At 45.6% G+C, this 17,484-nt stretch overlaps 1 protein-coding gene across 6 annotated transcripts in view; it reads right to left on the bottom strand.

Annotated features, from left to right (window-relative positions):
• Positions 1-363: 363 nt before the first annotated feature.
• The window catches only part of LZTS1 (leucine zipper tumor suppressor 1), a 33,422-nt gene continuing 16,301 nt past the window's right edge, over positions 364-17,484 (bottom strand). For all 6 annotated transcript variants that reach the window (XM_056571118.1, XM_056571116.1, XM_056571119.1 and 3 more), the window contains 3 exons: positions 7,819-8,295; positions 6,550-7,173; positions 364-5,438 (listed from right to left, as the gene is read on the bottom strand). In XM_056571118.1, the coding sequence (XP_056427093.1) occupies positions 4,932-5,438; positions 6,550-7,173; positions 7,819-8,184 (1,497 nt within the window). In that variant the 5' untranslated portion in view covers positions 8,185-8,295 and the 3' untranslated portion in view covers positions 364-4,931. The remainder of the gene's footprint in view (positions 5,439-6,549; positions 7,174-7,818; positions 8,296-17,484) is intronic.

Genomic DNA, 17,484 nt, shown 5'->3' with positions numbered 1-17,484 from the left:
GTTCCATTGCTGGTTGCCTACATAGGTTGATGGCATTTCAGCACCTTCTTCAGTTCTCATATAGTGTCTGTTCATTTTCTCACCACCAGCGCACAGATCGCACATTGACTGCGTGCGGCACAAACTCCACAACACATGGACCATCTGTGTTATTGTGGTGATTTGCACAAAATGATCAAGGAACATAGAAAACCATTGGGGTGTTATAAGAAGGGCTCTTTATACACACACACAATATACTGTGTGAGTGCACAGGGCAACATACAACCACTCTGTACAATGCACTCTAAAGGCATAAACTCAAGGTGCACACAATGCATAAATCTTCTCACTCATACGCACTCTTCCACCATCATACATCTTCTTACTCACATTTGTCCTCTCACAAAACACAATACTCTGCAAAAAATGTTCACTCAGGATTTATATAGATGCAGAGACAAAACTAGTCTTTTCTTCTCCTGGGGTTCAGGGGGGTTATGGATTACCATTGAAGAGACCATGTGGTGCATGTAGACTTATAAGCGGCCAATGCGGCAATTAGAAAAACTCAGACTAGACGGACCATTGTCCAGACAGATGAGACATCCAAGGATGTGTAGACAGCTCTTTTGGAGTAAGGCAAGGACCCTGAAACAGCTGTGAGAGAGAGAAAGTGTCTCATCTTTTTGGAAGGAAGCCTGGTTTTATACCAGGACTATGTTTCACTTCATCTGAGGCTCCAAAATACAGAGTAAAGTGGTTTGCTATGTACAGGGAGCGACACAAGGGTGACTTTCACACTTTGCAGTGGGCCACTTTTGCATTTGACAAATGGCAACCTTCCTGGATCGATGGTGATGTATTTGTTGGACTGTGAGAAAGTACAAACTGAAGGGACTCAAGCATGACTTTTGGAACCCCAAGACCATGCACAAGCTCATCAGAGATAAGGACTTGATGGAGTATATTCCAGGGTACCCTCCTGCCAACGCCTTGAATGTACTGACTATTGTGACTACTGGCAGGTTAACCAAATGGCTACCATCAAACATTTCTCATAATACACTGCTCAAAAAATAAAGTGAACACTTACACAACACAATGTAACTCCAAGTCAATCACACTTCTGTGAAATCACACTGTCCACTCAGGAAGCAACACTGATTGACAATCAATTTCACATGGAGTTGTGTAAATGGAACAGACTACAGGTAGAAATTATAGGCAATTAGCAAGACACCCCCAATAAAGTAGTAGTTCTGCAGGTGGTGACCACAGGCCACTTCTCAGTTCCTATGCTTCCTGGCTGATGTTTTGGTCACGTTTGAATGCTGGCGATGCTTTCACTCTAGTGGTAGCATGAGACGGAGTCCACAACCCACACAAGTGGCTCAGGTAGTGCAGCTCATCCAGGATGGCACATCAATGCGAGCTGTGGCAAGAAGGTTTGCTGTGTCTGTCAGCGTAGTGTCCAGAGCATGGAAGCGCTACCAGGAGACAGGCCAGTACATCAGGAGACGTGGAGGAGGCCGTAGGAGGGCAATAACCTAGCAGCAGAACCGCTACCTCCGCCTTTGTGCAAGGAGTAGCACTACCAGAGCCCTGCAAAATGACCTCCAGAAGGCTACAAATGTGCATGTGTCCACTCAAACGGTCAGAAACAGACTCCATGAGGTCGGTATGAGGGCCCGACATCCACAGGTGGGGGTTGTGCTTACAGCCCAACACCGCGCAGGACATTTGGCATTTGCCAGAGAACACCAAGATTGGCAAATTCGCCACTAGCGCCCTGTGCTCTTCACAGATGAAAGCAGGTTCACACTGAACACATGTGACAGACGTGACAGAGTCTGGAGACACCGTGGAGAATGTTCTGCTGCCTGTAACATCCTCCAGCATGACTGGCTTGGCAGTGGGTCAGTAATGGTGTGGGGTGGCATTCCTTTGGGGGGGTCGCACAGCCCTCCATGTGCTTTCCAGAGGTAGCCTGGTTGCCATTTGGTACCGAGATGAGATCCTCAGACCCCTTGTGAGACCATATGCTGGTGCAGTTAACTCTGGGTTCCTCCTAATGCAAGACAATGCTAGACCTCATGTGGCTGGAGTGTGTCAGCAGTTCCTGCAAGAGGAAGGCATTGATGGACTGGCCCGCCCGTTCCCCAGACCTGAATCCGATTGAGCACATCTGGGACATCATGTCTCGCTCCATCCACCAATGCCACGTTGCACCACAGACTGTCCAGGAGTTGGCGGATGCTTTAGTCCAGGTCTGGGAGGACATCCCTCAGGAGACCATCCGCCCCCTCATCAGGAGCATGCCCAGGCATTGTAGGGAGGTCCTACGGGCATGTGGAGGCCACACACACTACTGAGCCTCATTTTGACTTGTTTTAAGGACATTACATCAAAGTTGGATCAGCCTGTAGTGTGGTTTTCCACTTTGCGTTTGAGTGTGACTCCATATCCAGACCTCCATGGGTTGATAAATTTGATTTTCATTGATAATTTGTGTGATTTTGTTGTCAGCTCATTCAACTATGTAAAGATGAAAGTATTTCATACGATTAGTTCATTCATTCAGCTCTAGAATGTGTTATCTTTGTGTTCCCTTTATTTTTTTGAGTAGTGATATTATGTGCTGCTTCTAAGCTTGCACTGCATTGCAGTGCAATGTATATATGGTTATGACGATTGATTGTGAAGGCGTTAGTGTCACGTCATGCAGACATGTCAAAAATTTAGTTAGAGTCTCAGTGCTTTTTAATTAAAAAAGATTATCTCCCCTGTAATAGACACCCAGGCCAAAGCAATGAAGATTGTTGACACCCCACCTTAACATTCACCATCTAAGGCTAAGTTTCTACTTGTTATTTTTGTGGCCCAAAAAAACGCCAGAAAAAACGCCACAGCATTTTCCTGTGTTTGGTGTTTTTTTCTTGCGTTTTTTGCATTTGAGTGGAAATTGCATTTTTGACCCATTTGGCGGTTTTTTTTTTTTGGTACCCTAAATTTGTTGGGTACCAAAAAATAAAAATAAATAAAAAGGATGCAGTAGTGATGGAAAAAAATTTATTTCACGGAATTTATATATTTTTTTATAATGAAATTTTAATTCATTTTTAATAAAGTGTGTGTGTTTCACTTAATTTTTTTCTCAATTTTTTTTTAACATTTTTTAGGTAGTACTACTATTCCCAGCATGGAACAGACTGTTCCATGATGGGAGTAGTAGTACCTGTACTAATAGACATATCGCCCAATGCGATCATCCATAATATAGCAGAGATGCGGAGCGGCTCTATACAGCGCTCACATCTCTGTATTATACTCTGGCCAGTGATGTGAATAGAACATCACTCATTCATATTTTCCACCCAGAGTGGTGATTGGCCGGATGGTTGCAGCCAATCACAGCTCTCAGAGGGAAATATGAATGAGTGATGTTCTATTCACATCACTGGCTGAAGTATAATGCAGAGATGTGAGCGCTGTATAGAGCCGCTCAGCATCTCTGCAATAGATAGGACGATCGCAGCGGGTGTCATGAGTGATACCCGCTGTGACCTGTCCTTAACTGCAGGTACTACTACTCCCAACATGGAGCACACTCTGCCTCATGTTGGGAGCTTTATTACCTGCAGTTAAGGAAAGATCACAGCGAGTGTCACTCCTGACACCCGCTGTGATCCTCCTGTATAATGTTTGGATGCGGCTGGCCGCTCTTCTATGGTCCCCTGCACTGACGTACATATACACCTATTCATATTTCCTGCAGAGAGCTGTGATTGGCTGGAACCATCTGGCCGATCACAGATCTCTGCGGGAAATATGAATAGGTGTATATATACGTCAGTACAGGGGACCAGAAGGATCGCAACGGACCAGGGTGATCTGTCAATTAGTACAGGTACTACTACTCCCATCATGGGACAGTGTGTTCCATGCTGGGAGTAGTACTATCTAAAAAAATGTAAAAAATAAAGAAAAAAACACACACAAACACATTTTTATCATTGTCAGCTACATTTTTAGTGCCCTACCTGTTCACATAAATTGATCCCTGTTTTAAAAATTTATAAAAATTTTGTTATAAAAAGATAAATTTCGTTAGATACAATTTCTTCATTGACTACTGTATCTTTTTAATTTTTTAATGCTACCCTACAAACTTTTATTAAAAAAGGTATCTTCATCACTTTTTTGGATCGCTAAAGTTAAAACCCACATGTCGTTTTTCTTGGCGTTTTTTTTCACTCCCATAGACTTCTATGGGAGAAAAATGCCATGATTTCAGGGAAAAAAACGCCATTGGCTCAACATGCTGTGACTTTGGAAAACCCGTCAAGGAGCTAAAAAAAAGAGTGAAAAAAACGTCAAAAGGATAAAAAAAAAAAGCCAAACTGAAAAACGGCAAGCGTAAAAAGAATTTAGCGATTTCTCATTGATTTACAGCTAACATTTGGCCGCAGCGTTTTTGGCCGAAAAAACGCCATGCGGCAGAATTGGCTTTTTTCTTGGTGTTTTCCCCTCCATAAAAATAGCCTAAGGAACATGTTCAACCAGCCCTTCCCCAGCTATGACCCCCCCCTCCCCATACACTGCAGTACACAGATTGGCATCTGTTTCTTTATGACCAGTTCTCAAATTCCATACACCCAGTCATACAGCAGTCAACTACTCTTAGGGTGCGTTCACAATGAGTAATTCAAGAGGAATTTACTTGAGTAATTCCTCTTGAATTCTCCGCCTATAAATAATTAACAACTGTTTTGCCATTGACGTCAATGTATTTTACTCTGCGCTGTTCACGCTGCGTAAATTCCGCTCAGAATTCTGAGTTTAAAAAAACGTAAATTCCGCGGAAGAATTTTTACGCGAGGATTCCTCTCCAATTTCTCAGTGTGAACGCACCCTTACACTCACTCTGTTCTCTCACACCATTGCTTCAGTCATATCTCTGTGGCTAATATGTCCTGGAAGGAGAGCTCCATATCTGGAAGGGTCATAATGGGCCCATCATCCAGGTCCTCTCCACTTAAAGCCCGCAGCCTTTGCTCTAGGGCCTGACATCGTTGACACATATGAAGGTAATTTTGCTGCAGCTGGCGCTGGTAACGGATGACCTTCTCCTTCTCATCTCGCCATGTCTTCCTCTCCCTCTGGAAGACATCTGTCATCTGCTCGTTGTTTTGACGCTCGGCCTCAAGCTCTGTGCGGAGTGTCTCCAGCTCGGCCTCTGATGATGCCGTCTCTTCCCTCTCCTCCCTTTCTACTTCTGCTACACGTAGTCTTTCCTCAGCTTCCCTTGCCCGCTGCTCCTGGGCCTCTGCTCGGCCTTTAGTCTCCCGCAGTTGGGCTTTCAAGCTGAGAATTTCACTGGCTCGAAGGGAAGACTCTTCTTGAATTTCCCGTAGCTGTTGGCGGAGAGATGCAATTTCTGAAGATTTCTGGCATACCTGGAGAAAGTAGTAGGACAGTTAGATAAAAGACACTCCATGTTTTAACTTTCCTCAAATACAGCCCACTTCTTGCAACCTTTATATTGTCATGCTTAGAGAAAATGTTTTTAATGCTTGTTAAAAGAGTTCTCTGCTAAGGAAAATGCTTTTATTTTGTTAGAATAGTCCCCTCAGGACAGGTTCACACTATGGAATTTCTAAGCGGAATTCAGCTTGGAAATTCTGCTTGGAAATTCTGATACAGCACTATGGCTACTGATACAGTTGTTGATGGCCGCCCTCGCAATAAGAGTATTTCCGGGTAGAGATAATGTAGTGTGAATCCGGCCTAGTAGTAAGCTGGTGACAGTGTATACTGTTGCTAGGATTACTAGAGGTCAACCATAATCTACAATGAAAACTAACTCAATTTCCAATTTCCCTACAGTGCCACAACATGGAAAATTGGGCATTTCATGGTGCTTTTTGGGAGCTCAGTGGGTAGGTCACATATGAGTGCAGTAAAGTATCGGTTACACTATTTACATATGACCGTGGTGTATACAGCTGGTCCTTAGGGTGAGCTAACAGTGCAGTGACAAAAGCCAGAACACCTTTTACTATCAAAGGGGTTGACATTGACCCTGATGGTCTAGGAAATCAGAGCTCGCACCCCTGATCTCATACATGGTGCCCAATCCTATGGAAAGTCAAATGCATAGCATGCAGGTATATTCTTTAGATTACTGATAAGGTAGTGTTATTTGGCCATTTTATGGTACATTATAAGAGGGGACATGCATAAAAAATACTGCAATCAACCTATAGCCAAACATGCTTATATCTTGTATTCCCTCTATACATACTATTCTTTCAAGCTATTTTACATCATAGTTTTCATAGCTATATAGAAAGCAGTTGAAAGGACTGGGATTGAGACTAACTACAACAACCTTGTCCCTCCATTTACCCAGCTATATAATGATAATAATAACCGATTACAAATACTAACCAATTATTTTTGGATACTTCAATAAATTTAGATAAGGATCTTGGGTTAAAATAACCTACATTATCCTCTACAGTTTGTCCTTTTCCCATAATCCCCCATTGTTCTTCGTAGTCTCACCTCCCACTGTGTTTCATCCATCGATGGACTCATGGAAAGCTTCCTCTCCTTTTCATAAGCTCGAACCTTGCTTTCCATAGACTCTCGCTCCTGAGCCACTTGAATCTGTAACTTGTGCTGGCCTCTCTGGCCCCTTTGTGAACTTTGCCGGGACCTGGAAGGACCTCTGTGACCTTCGTCTGTGTTTTCACCGGGTTCTGATCTTACCAAGTCATCACAAGATGGAGGAGACCTTAAACCTGACTTAGGGGGTACGCTGATAATTTTATTAGCATTTCCACCATCTGACAAAGACATTGCTCTGAGGCTCAACATGTTGCTTCGGGAACTCTGGGTGATATTATGGGCGCTGCCTCCAAAACGACCTGTTGGCATTAGCAATGCATCGAGTTGGCATGCTGTTCCCAGCTTGCTGGGATGTGTTGGAAGGCTAGACATGGAGTTTCTACCGGATTCTGACATGCCTCCTATACAGTGCCCAGCCCGACTTTCTGCCTCTCGCAAACGATCTGGTCGATAGTACAGAGAAAGTTGAGGCCCACTCTCTGCAGCTGGGTAACATGTGACTGCTGAGTTTCTTCGCATTCCAGGCTTAAGAGGTGATGGGCGCAGGGCATTCATTTCCTAGCAGAAAAGAAAAAGGATTAATTTGATAATCATTTATATTTTCAAATTTTTCATATTAACATCATAATTAACTGCATTTAAAGGAATACTCCACCCCTAGACATCTTATCCCCTATCCAAAGGATAGGGTATAAGGGTCTGATCGCGGGGGGACCCCTCGCGATCTTGGGGCCAGCACCGCAGCTTGGTGCTTCAGTGTTCGTGACGTCACGCCACCTCTATTTATGTTTATGGAAGGGGGTGTAACAGCTAGTACATATTCCATAATTTCCTAAAAATGTAATATTTATTTTATAATTTCAGTTATATTTTAGCCCAATAAAGCTGATGTTAATACAAAAGAAAAATTAAGCTATTGTCTACATTTGTACCATGTTCTCCATCATGAACAGAAACTACTACACAGTGCTGGACCCAATAATCTATTGAGTTCTGTGGTAATGAGTTTGGTATTGATAGGATAGGATACCGCTCCATGATGTGATATTCTTCCCATCAAAAAAGGATGTAACCAGGAACTGAGGTTCTTGATGGATCCTCTGACACAAGCATGAACACATTCTTATTTAAATCCTATTGCAAATGAGCTGTACCAAACTGAAAATGCTACACAAGAATATTTGCACATAAAGATATTCTTACTAGTTCTAGCCGATGGGGAAACTGCATCATACTGGGCTGGTTACACGGTTTGCTTGTCGGTACAGGATACTCCGGGACGGGTTGACTTTCGGGCTCATTGTTGCTCACTCTTTCATGATAATTCTCCCTTGGACCCACATGTGATTTCTGGCTTACTTTAATGTAGAAGAAGTCTTCACTCCGACCCATCTTTGACCCCCCTCCCTTGGCATGTCCTGATTCCTGGGAAAAACCAAATCGGAGGATCCCATCCGAGCAACGACTAAGTTTCTTGAGGTGGGGTGGTTTTCGTCCACGATGCTGAGAACCTCTTCCTTGCTTGCTTTTAAATCCATGCCCAGAGAGGAGGCTACCCACGCTGCCCATTGTGCCTCCAGTACAGGACAGATAAGGGGGCCACTTTTGCAAGAAGCTGGAGAGGAAATTGAGGAGGTGAGGGTCATTTCCCAGGGTCACCCATCATTTGATATAAAGAACCTATGGGATAAAATAAAAGGTAGTTAAAATAAAGCATTGTATAGAGACTAAGCTTTATGTGCAGGGTCTTTAAGTTCTTGTTTGCATACAAGCATAAGTTTATACAAAGACAGATGACTACAGATTATAACATTTACGGTACATTCACACGCAGATTTGATGCTCAGGATTTGTAACTGCAGATTAGAAAAAGTGCTCAATCATTTGGTTTACATTGAAATCTGTAACAGAAAATCCTGCATATCAAATCTGCGTATGTGTGAACGCAACCTTAAGACGGAAAACACTCATTCATTGGTTGACCGAATCTTTTGTGTAAGCAATAAATTCATGGTTATCAGCCGTACATTGCCCTACATCAGTGTTTCTCAATTCCAGTCCTCAGGGCCCCCTAACAGGCCATGTTTTCAGGATTTCCTTAGTCTTTCGCAGGTGATATAATTGTGCTGATGCCTGACTCACTGACCATAATTATGTCACCTGAGAAAGACTTAGGAAATCCTGAAAACATGACCTGAGGACTGGAATTGAGAAACACTGCCCTACATAGATGGGAGATGGGTGCTGACCACTACCATCTCTCCCACCTTTAAATACGACACAAACACCTGCTTTGTGGTAGAAACGGCCACAGCGGACCACATTTTATTAACACAACATTCCATAAATATATAAAGATATAAATATTCATATTAACAGCAATTTTGGAGTCAAACATTAACCTCATTCCATAAAACAGATATAAAAGTGCAAACAACAATAATAACAGTGCAAAAACCTGCTTAACCTGAGCTCTTAGAACTCCAGCAGAATGAAGGGGGGACCTGAAGGCAACCGAATTCCACATTCTCCTACTGTGCCTTTAGTCGCCTCTCCCCCTGACCCAAGGGCCCCAGCTTCGGAGAGTATACAACCAGAACCAGCTGGGTCCCAGCCCAGCTCCACCAGGGGTCGGTATAACCGGGCCGCTGCCACCACTTTCCCATAAATTCCTCCAAGTCCCCCCCTTTTTCTTTCCTGCCGCTGCGACAATGTGACCCCTTCAACCCCCTACCCGTCCACCACCTATCACCCATAATAAGGGCAGGCTGGCAGGACAATCTTCTGTCTTCCGGGCAACTGGCCCTGCACATCCTGCCAGCCCCCTATTAACCCCTTCTCACTCCTCTCCCTTTTCCTCGCCCTGCACTTAGACCTGACCTTTTCCTGACCCCTCTTGCTCCTCATCCCACCCCTGTCATGAGCCCCCTCCCCTTCCATTCTGTCCAGTCGGTGGGCTATCTGTCATCAAGTTGTGTAGGGCTGTGTTTACATGTTGTACTTTCATTGCAGTACTGTTGTGTTACTGCAGCATTTTTACAGTAATTAGGCAGTACTGCGACAGTGCTGCAACGAAACTGCAACGCGTGAACACAACTTAAAGGCTCTTTAAATGATCAATGCTTGTTAAAATAAAAACCCATCGAAAAGAGTCTTTTTTCACTTTACAAATATTTTGTGTTTAAACTGCGTAGAATCTGCTTCCATTGTTTCCATTGGGCATGCATGCTACTGATATGAGGGTAACCCAGATCCTTGAATACAAGCTGCAGATCTGCCACAGACTTTATGCCTTGGATTTTCTTCAGTTGAAAAAATCTTGTGTGTGAACATACACTAAGGGCCCTATTACAGGGGGTGATTATCAGCCGAACAGGTCAATACTGCTCGGGGTAACAGGGCCAGCAATTAGCCAACAAACAAGAACAATCATTCAATGGCTGATTGATTTGACCCACAAAAAATCATCAGGCCTCAGACGCCCCTCTCCCTGTGTAATAGGAAATGTGCGGCCGACAACTGATTACCATGAATGGCGGCACGATCGATCCAGTGATCATTTGTGTGCCCTCCCCATACCACACTAGGGCCATGTGATGGGCTCTGTAAACATCACCTGTTATCATAACCTTTAGAAAGGCAGCTATGTCCTACATCACTAAGAGACAGGCAGCCATGTTATACATCACCTAGAGACAGGCCGCCATGTTATACATCACCTAGAGACAGGCAGCCATGTTATACATCACCTAGAGACAGGCAGCCATGTTATACATCACCTAGAGACAGGCAGCCATGTTATACATCACCTAGAGACAGGCAGCCATGTTATACATCACCTAGAGACAGGCAGCCATGTTATACATCACCTAGAGACAGGCAGCCATGTTATACATCACCTAGAGACAGGCAGCCATGTTAGACATCACCTAGAGACAGGCAGCCATGTTATACATCACCTAGAGACAGGCAGCCATGTTATACATCACCTAGAGTCAGGCAGCCATGTTATACATCACCTAGAGACAGGCAGCCATGTTATACATCCCCTAGAGACAGGCAGCCATGTTATACATCACCTAGAGACAGGCAGCCATGTTATACATCACCTAGAGACAGGCAGCCATGTTATACATCACCTAGAGTCAGGCAGCCATGTTATACATCACCTAGAGACAGGCAGCCATGTTATACATCCCCTAGAGACAGGCAGCCATGTTATACATCACCTAGAGTCAGGCAGCCATGTTATACATCATATAGAGACAGGCAGCCATGTTATACATCATATAGAGACAGGCAGCCATGTTATACATCACCTAGAGACAGGCAGCCATGTTATACATCACCTAGAGTCAGGCAGCCATGTTATACATCACCTAGAGACAGGCAGCCATGTTATTCATCACCTAGAGACAGGCAGCCATGTTATACATCACCTAGAGACAGGCAGCCATGTTATACATCACCTAGAGACAGGCAGCCATGTTATACATCACCTAGAGACAGGCAGCCATGTTATCCATCACCTAGAGACAGGCAGCCATGTTATACATCACCTAGAGACAGGCAGCCATGTTATACATCATATAGAGACAGGCAGCCATGTTATACATCATATAGAGACAGTTAGCTATGTTATATATCATTTATCTACAGGCTGCCATGTTCTACATATCTTAGCCACAGGTAACCATGTTATACATCACTTAGAGACAAGCATCCATGTTCTATATTACTAATCGACAGGCTGTCATGTTCTACATCACTTGGCGACAGGAAACCATGTTTCACATCAACTAGAGCCAGGCAGCCACGTTATACATCACCTAGAGCCAGGCAGCCATGTTCTACATCACCTGGAGACAGGCAGCCATGTTATACATCACCTAGAGACAGGCAGCCATTTTATACATCACTTACAGGCAGGACGCCATATTATACGTCCCCCCTAGAGACAGGCGGCCATGTTCTACATCACTTGGCGACAGGAAACCATGTTTCACATCAACTAGAGCAAGGCAGCCACGTTATACATCACCTAGAGCCAGGCAGCCATGTTATACATCACCTAGAGCCAGGCAGCCATGTTCTACATCACCTGGAGACAGGCAGCCATGTTATATATCACCTAGAGACAGGCTGTCATGTTCTACATCACTTGGCGACAGGAAACCATGTTTCACATCAACTAGAGACAGGCAGCCACGTTATACATCACCTAGAGACAGGCAGCCATGTTATACATCACCTAGAAACAGGCAGCCATGTTATACATCATATAGAGACAGTTAGCTATGTTATATATCATTTATCTACAGGCTGCCATGTTCTACATATCTTAGCCACAGGTAACCATGTTATACATCACTTAGAGACAAGCATCCATGTTCTATATTACTAATCGACAGGCTGTCATGTTCTACATCACTTGGCGACAGGAAACCATGTTTCACATCAACTAGAGCCAGGCAGCCACGTTATACATCACCTAGAGCCAGGCAGCCATGTTATACATCACCTAGAGCCAGGCAGCCATGTTCTACATCACCTGGAGACAGGCAGCCATGTTCTACATCACCTAGAGACAGGCAGCCATGTTCTACATCAGTTGGCGACAGGAAACCATGTTTCACATCAACTAGAGCCAGGCAGCCACGTTATACATCACCTAGAGACAGGCAGCCATGTTATACATCACCTAGAGACAGGCAGCCATGTTATACATCACCTAGAGACAGGCAGCCATGTTATACATCACCTAGAGACAGGCAGCCATGTTATACATCACCTAGAGACAGGCAGCCATGTTATACATCACCTAGAGACAGGCAGCCATGTTATACATCACCTAGAGACAGGCAGCCATGTTATACATCACCTAGAGACAGGCAGCCATGTTATACATCACCTAGAGACAGGCAGCCATGTTATACATTACCTAGAGACAGGCAGCCATGTTATACATCACCTAGAGACAGGCAGCCATGTTATACATCACCTAGAGACAGGCAGCCATGTTATACATCACCTAGAGCCAGGCAGCCATGTTCTACATCACCTAGAGCCAGGCAGCCATGTTATACATCACCTAGAGCCAGGCAGCCATGTTATACATCACCTAGAGCCAGGCAGCCATGTTCTACATCACCTGGAGACAGGCAGCCATGTTATACATCACCTAGAGACAGGCAGCCATGTTATACATCACTTACAGGCAGGACACCATATTATACGTCCCCCCTAGAGACAGGCGGCCATGTTCTACATCACTTGGCGACAGGAAACCATGTTTCACATCAACTAGAGCAAGGCAGCCACGTTATACATCACCTAGAGCCAGGCAGCCATGTTATACATCACCTAGAGCCAGGCAGCCATGTTCTACATCACCTGGAGACAGGCAGCCATGTTATATATCACCTAGAGACAGGCTGTCATGTTCTACATCACTTGGCGACAGGAAACCATGTTTCACATCAACTAGAGACAGGCAGCCACCTTATACATCACCTAGAGACAGGCAGCCATGTTATACATCACCTAGAGACAGGCAGCCATGTTATACATCACCTAGAGACAGGCAGCCACGTTATACATCACCTAGAGCCAGGCAGCCATGTTCTACATCACCTGGAGACAGGCAGCCATGTTATACATCACCTAGAGCCAGGCAGCCATGTTCTACATCACCTGGAGACAGGCAGCCATGTTCTACATCACCTAGAGACAGGCAGCCATGTTCTACATCAGTTGGCGACAGGAAACCATGTTTCACATCAACTAGAGCCAGGCAGCCACGTTATACATCACCTAGAGACAGGCAGCCATGTTATACATCACCTAGAGACAGGCAGCCATGTTATACATCACCTAGAGACAGGCAGCCATGTTATACATCACCTAGAGACAGGCAGCCATGTTATACATCACCTAGAGACAGGCAGCCATGTTATACATCACCTAGAGACAGGCAGCCATGTTATACATCACCTAGAGACAGGCAGCCATGTTATACATCACCTAGAGACAGGCAGCCATGTTATACATCACCTAGAGACAGGCAGCCATGTTATACATCACCTAGAGACAGGCAGCCATGTTATACATCACCTAGAGACAGGCAGCCATGTTATACATCACCTAGAGACAGGCAGCCATGTTATACATCACCTAGAGACAGGCAGCCATGTTATACATCACCTAGAGCCAGGCAGCCATGTTCTACATCACCTAGAGCCAGGCAGCCATGTTCTACATCACCTAGAGCCAGGCAGCCATGTTCTACATCACCTGGAGACAGGCAGCCATGTTATACATCACCTAGAGACAGGCAGCCATGTTATACATCCCTTACAGGCAGGACGCCATATTATACGTCCCCCCTAGAGACAGGCGGCCATGTTCTACATCACTTGGCGACAGGAAACCATGTTTCACATCAACTAGAGCAAGGCAGCCACGTTATACATCACCTAGAGCCAGGCAGCCATGTTATTCATCACCTAGAGCCAGGCAGCCATGTTCTACATCACCTGGAGACAGGCAGCCATGTTATATATCACCTAGAGACAGGCTGTCATGTTCTACATCACTTGGCGACAGGAAACCATGTTTCACATCAACTAGAGACAGGCAGCCACGTTATACATCACCTAGAGACAGGCAGCCATGTTATACATCATATAGAGACAGTTAGCTATGTTATATATCATTTATCTACAGGCTGCCATGTTCTACATATCTTAGCCACAGGTAACCATGTTATACATCACTTAGAGACAAGCATCCATGTTCTATATTACTAATCGACAGGCTGTCATGTTCTACATCACTTGGCGACAGGAAACCATGTTTCACATCAACTAGAGACAGGCAGCCACGTTATACATCACCTAGAGCCAGGCAGCCATGTTATACATCCCCTAGAGCCAGGCAGCCATGTTCTACATCACCTGGAGACAGGCAGCCATGTTCTACATCACCTAGAGACAGGCAGCCATGTTCTACATCAGTTGGCGACAGGAAACCATGTTTCACATCAACTAGAGCCAGGCAGCCACGTTATACATCACCTAGAGACAGGCAGCCATGTTATACATCACCTAGAGACAGGCAGCCATGTTATACATCACCTAGAGACAGGCAGCCATGTTATACATCACCTAGAGACAGGCAGCCATGTTATACATCACCTAGAGACAGGCAGCCATGTTATACATCACCTAGAGACAGGCAGCCATGTTATACATCACCTAGAGACAGGCAGCCATGTTATACATCACCTAGAGACAGGCAGCCATGTTATACATCACCTAGAGACAGGCAGCCATGTTATACATCACCTAGAGTCAGGCAGCCATGTTATACATCACCTAGAGACAGGCAGCCATGTTATACATCCCCTAGAGACAGGCAGCCATGTTATACATCACCTAGAGTCAGGCAGCCATGTTATACATCATATAGAGACAGGCAGCCATGTTATACATCATATAGAGACAGGCAGCCATGTTATACATCACCTAGAGACAGGCAGCCATGTTATACATCACCTAGAGTCAGGCAGCCATGTTATACATCACCTAGAGACAGGCAGCCATGTTATTCATCACCTAGAGACAGGCAGCCATGTTATACATCACCTAGAGACAGGCAGCCATGTTATACATCACCTAGAGACAGGCAGCCATGTTATACATCACCTAGAGACAGGCAGCCATGTTATCCATCACCTAGAGACAGGCAGCCATGTTATACATCACCTAGAGACAGGCAGCCATGTTATACATCATATAGAGACAGGCAGCCATGTTATACATCATATAGAGACAGTTAGCTATGTTATATATCATTTATCTACAGGCTGCCATGTTCTACATATCTTAGCCACAGGTAACCATGTTATACATCACTTAGAGACAAGCATCCATGTTCTATATTACTAATCGACAGGCTGTCATGTTCTACATCACTTGGCGACAGGAAACCATGTTTCACATCAACTAGAGCCAGGCAGCCACGTTATACATCACCTAGAGCCAGGCAGCCATGTTCTACATCACCTGGAGACAGGCAGCCATGTTATACATCACCTAGAGACAGGCAGCCATTTTATACATCACTTACAGGCAGGACGCCATATTATACGTCCCCCCTAGAGACAGGCGGCCATGTTCTACATCACTTGGCGACAGGAAACCATGTTTCACATCAACTAGAGCAAGGCAGCCACGTTATACATCACCTAGAGCCAGGCAGCCATGTTATACATCACCTAGAGCCAGGCAGCCATGTTCTACATCACCTGGAGACAGGCAGCCATGTTATATATCACCTAGAGACAGGCTGTCATGTTCTACATCACTTGGCGACAGGAAACCATGTTTCACATCAACTAGAGACAGGCAGCCACGTTATACATCACCTAGAGACAGGCAGCCATGTTATACATCACCTAGAAACAGGCAGCCATGTTATACATCATATAGAGACAGTTAGCTATGTTATATATCATTTATCTACAGGCTGCCATGTTCTACATATCTTAGCCACAGGTAACCATGTTATACATCACTTAGAGACAAGCATCCATGTTCTATATTACTGTCACGATGCCGGCTGGCAGGTAGTGGACCCTCTGTGCCAGAGAGGGATTGGCGTGGACCGTGCTAGTGGACCGGTTCTAAGCCACTACTGGTTTTCACCAGAGCCCGCCGCAAAGCGGGATGGTCTTGCTGCGGCGGTAGTGACCAGGTCGTATCCACTAGCAACGGCTCACCTCTCTGGCTGCTGAAGATAGGCGCGGTACAAGGGAGTAGGCAGAAGCAAGGTCGGACGTAGCAGAAGGTCGGGGCAGGCAGCAAGGATCGTAGTCAGGGGCAACGGCAGAAGGTCTGGAAACACAGGCAAGGAACACACAAGGAACGCTTTCACTGGCACTAAGGCAACAAGATCCGGCAAGGGAGTGCAAGGGAAGTGAGGTAATATAGGGAAGTGCACAGGTGAAAACCCTAATTGGAACCACTGCGCCAATCAGCGGCGCAGTGGCCCTTTAAATCGCAGAGACCCGGCGCGCGCGCGCCCTAGGGAGCGGGGCCGCGCGCGCCGGGACAGAACAGACGGGGAGCGAGTCAGGTAGGGGAGCCGGGGTGCGCATCGCGAGCGGGCGCTACCCGCATCGCGAATCGCATCCCAGCTGGCAGCAGGATCGCAGCGCCCCGGGTCAGAGGACGTGACCGGAGCGCTGCAGCGGAGGGAGTGAAGCGAGCGCTCCGGGGAGGAGCGGGGACCCGGAGCGCTCGGCGTAACAATTACTAATCGACAGGCTGTCATGTTCTACATCACTTGGCGACAGGAAACCATGTTTCACATCAACTAGAGCCAGGCAGCCACGTTATACATCACCTAGAGCCAGGCAGCCATGTTATACATCACCTAGAGCCAGGCAGCCATGTTCTACATCACCTGGAGACAGGCAGCCATGTTCTACATCACCTAGAGACAGGCAGCCATGTTCTACATCAGTTGGCGACAGGAAACCATGTTTCACATCAACTAGAGCCAGGCAGCCACGTTATACATCACCTAGAGACAGGCAGCCATGTTATACATCACCTAGAGACAGGCAGCCATGTTATACATCACCTAGAGACAGGCAGCCATGTTATACATCACCTAGAGACAGGCAGCCATGTTATACATCACCTAGAGACAGGCAGCCATGTTATACATCACCTAGAGACAGGCAGCCATGTTATACATCACCTAGAGACAGGCAGCCATGTTATACATCACCTAGAGACAGGCAGCCATGTTATACATCACCTAGAGACAGGCAGCCATGTTATACATTACCTAGAGACAGGC

This window comes from Hyla sarda, chromosome 4, assembly GCF_029499605.1.
Source record: "Hyla sarda isolate aHylSar1 chromosome 4, aHylSar1.hap1, whole genome shotgun sequence".
NCBI classification, from domain to species: Eukaryota; Metazoa; Chordata; class Amphibia; order Anura; family Hylidae; genus Hyla; species Hyla sarda.
Note: the sequence above shows the minus strand (reverse complement) of the source record. Positions and strands in the feature narration are given on the sequence as shown.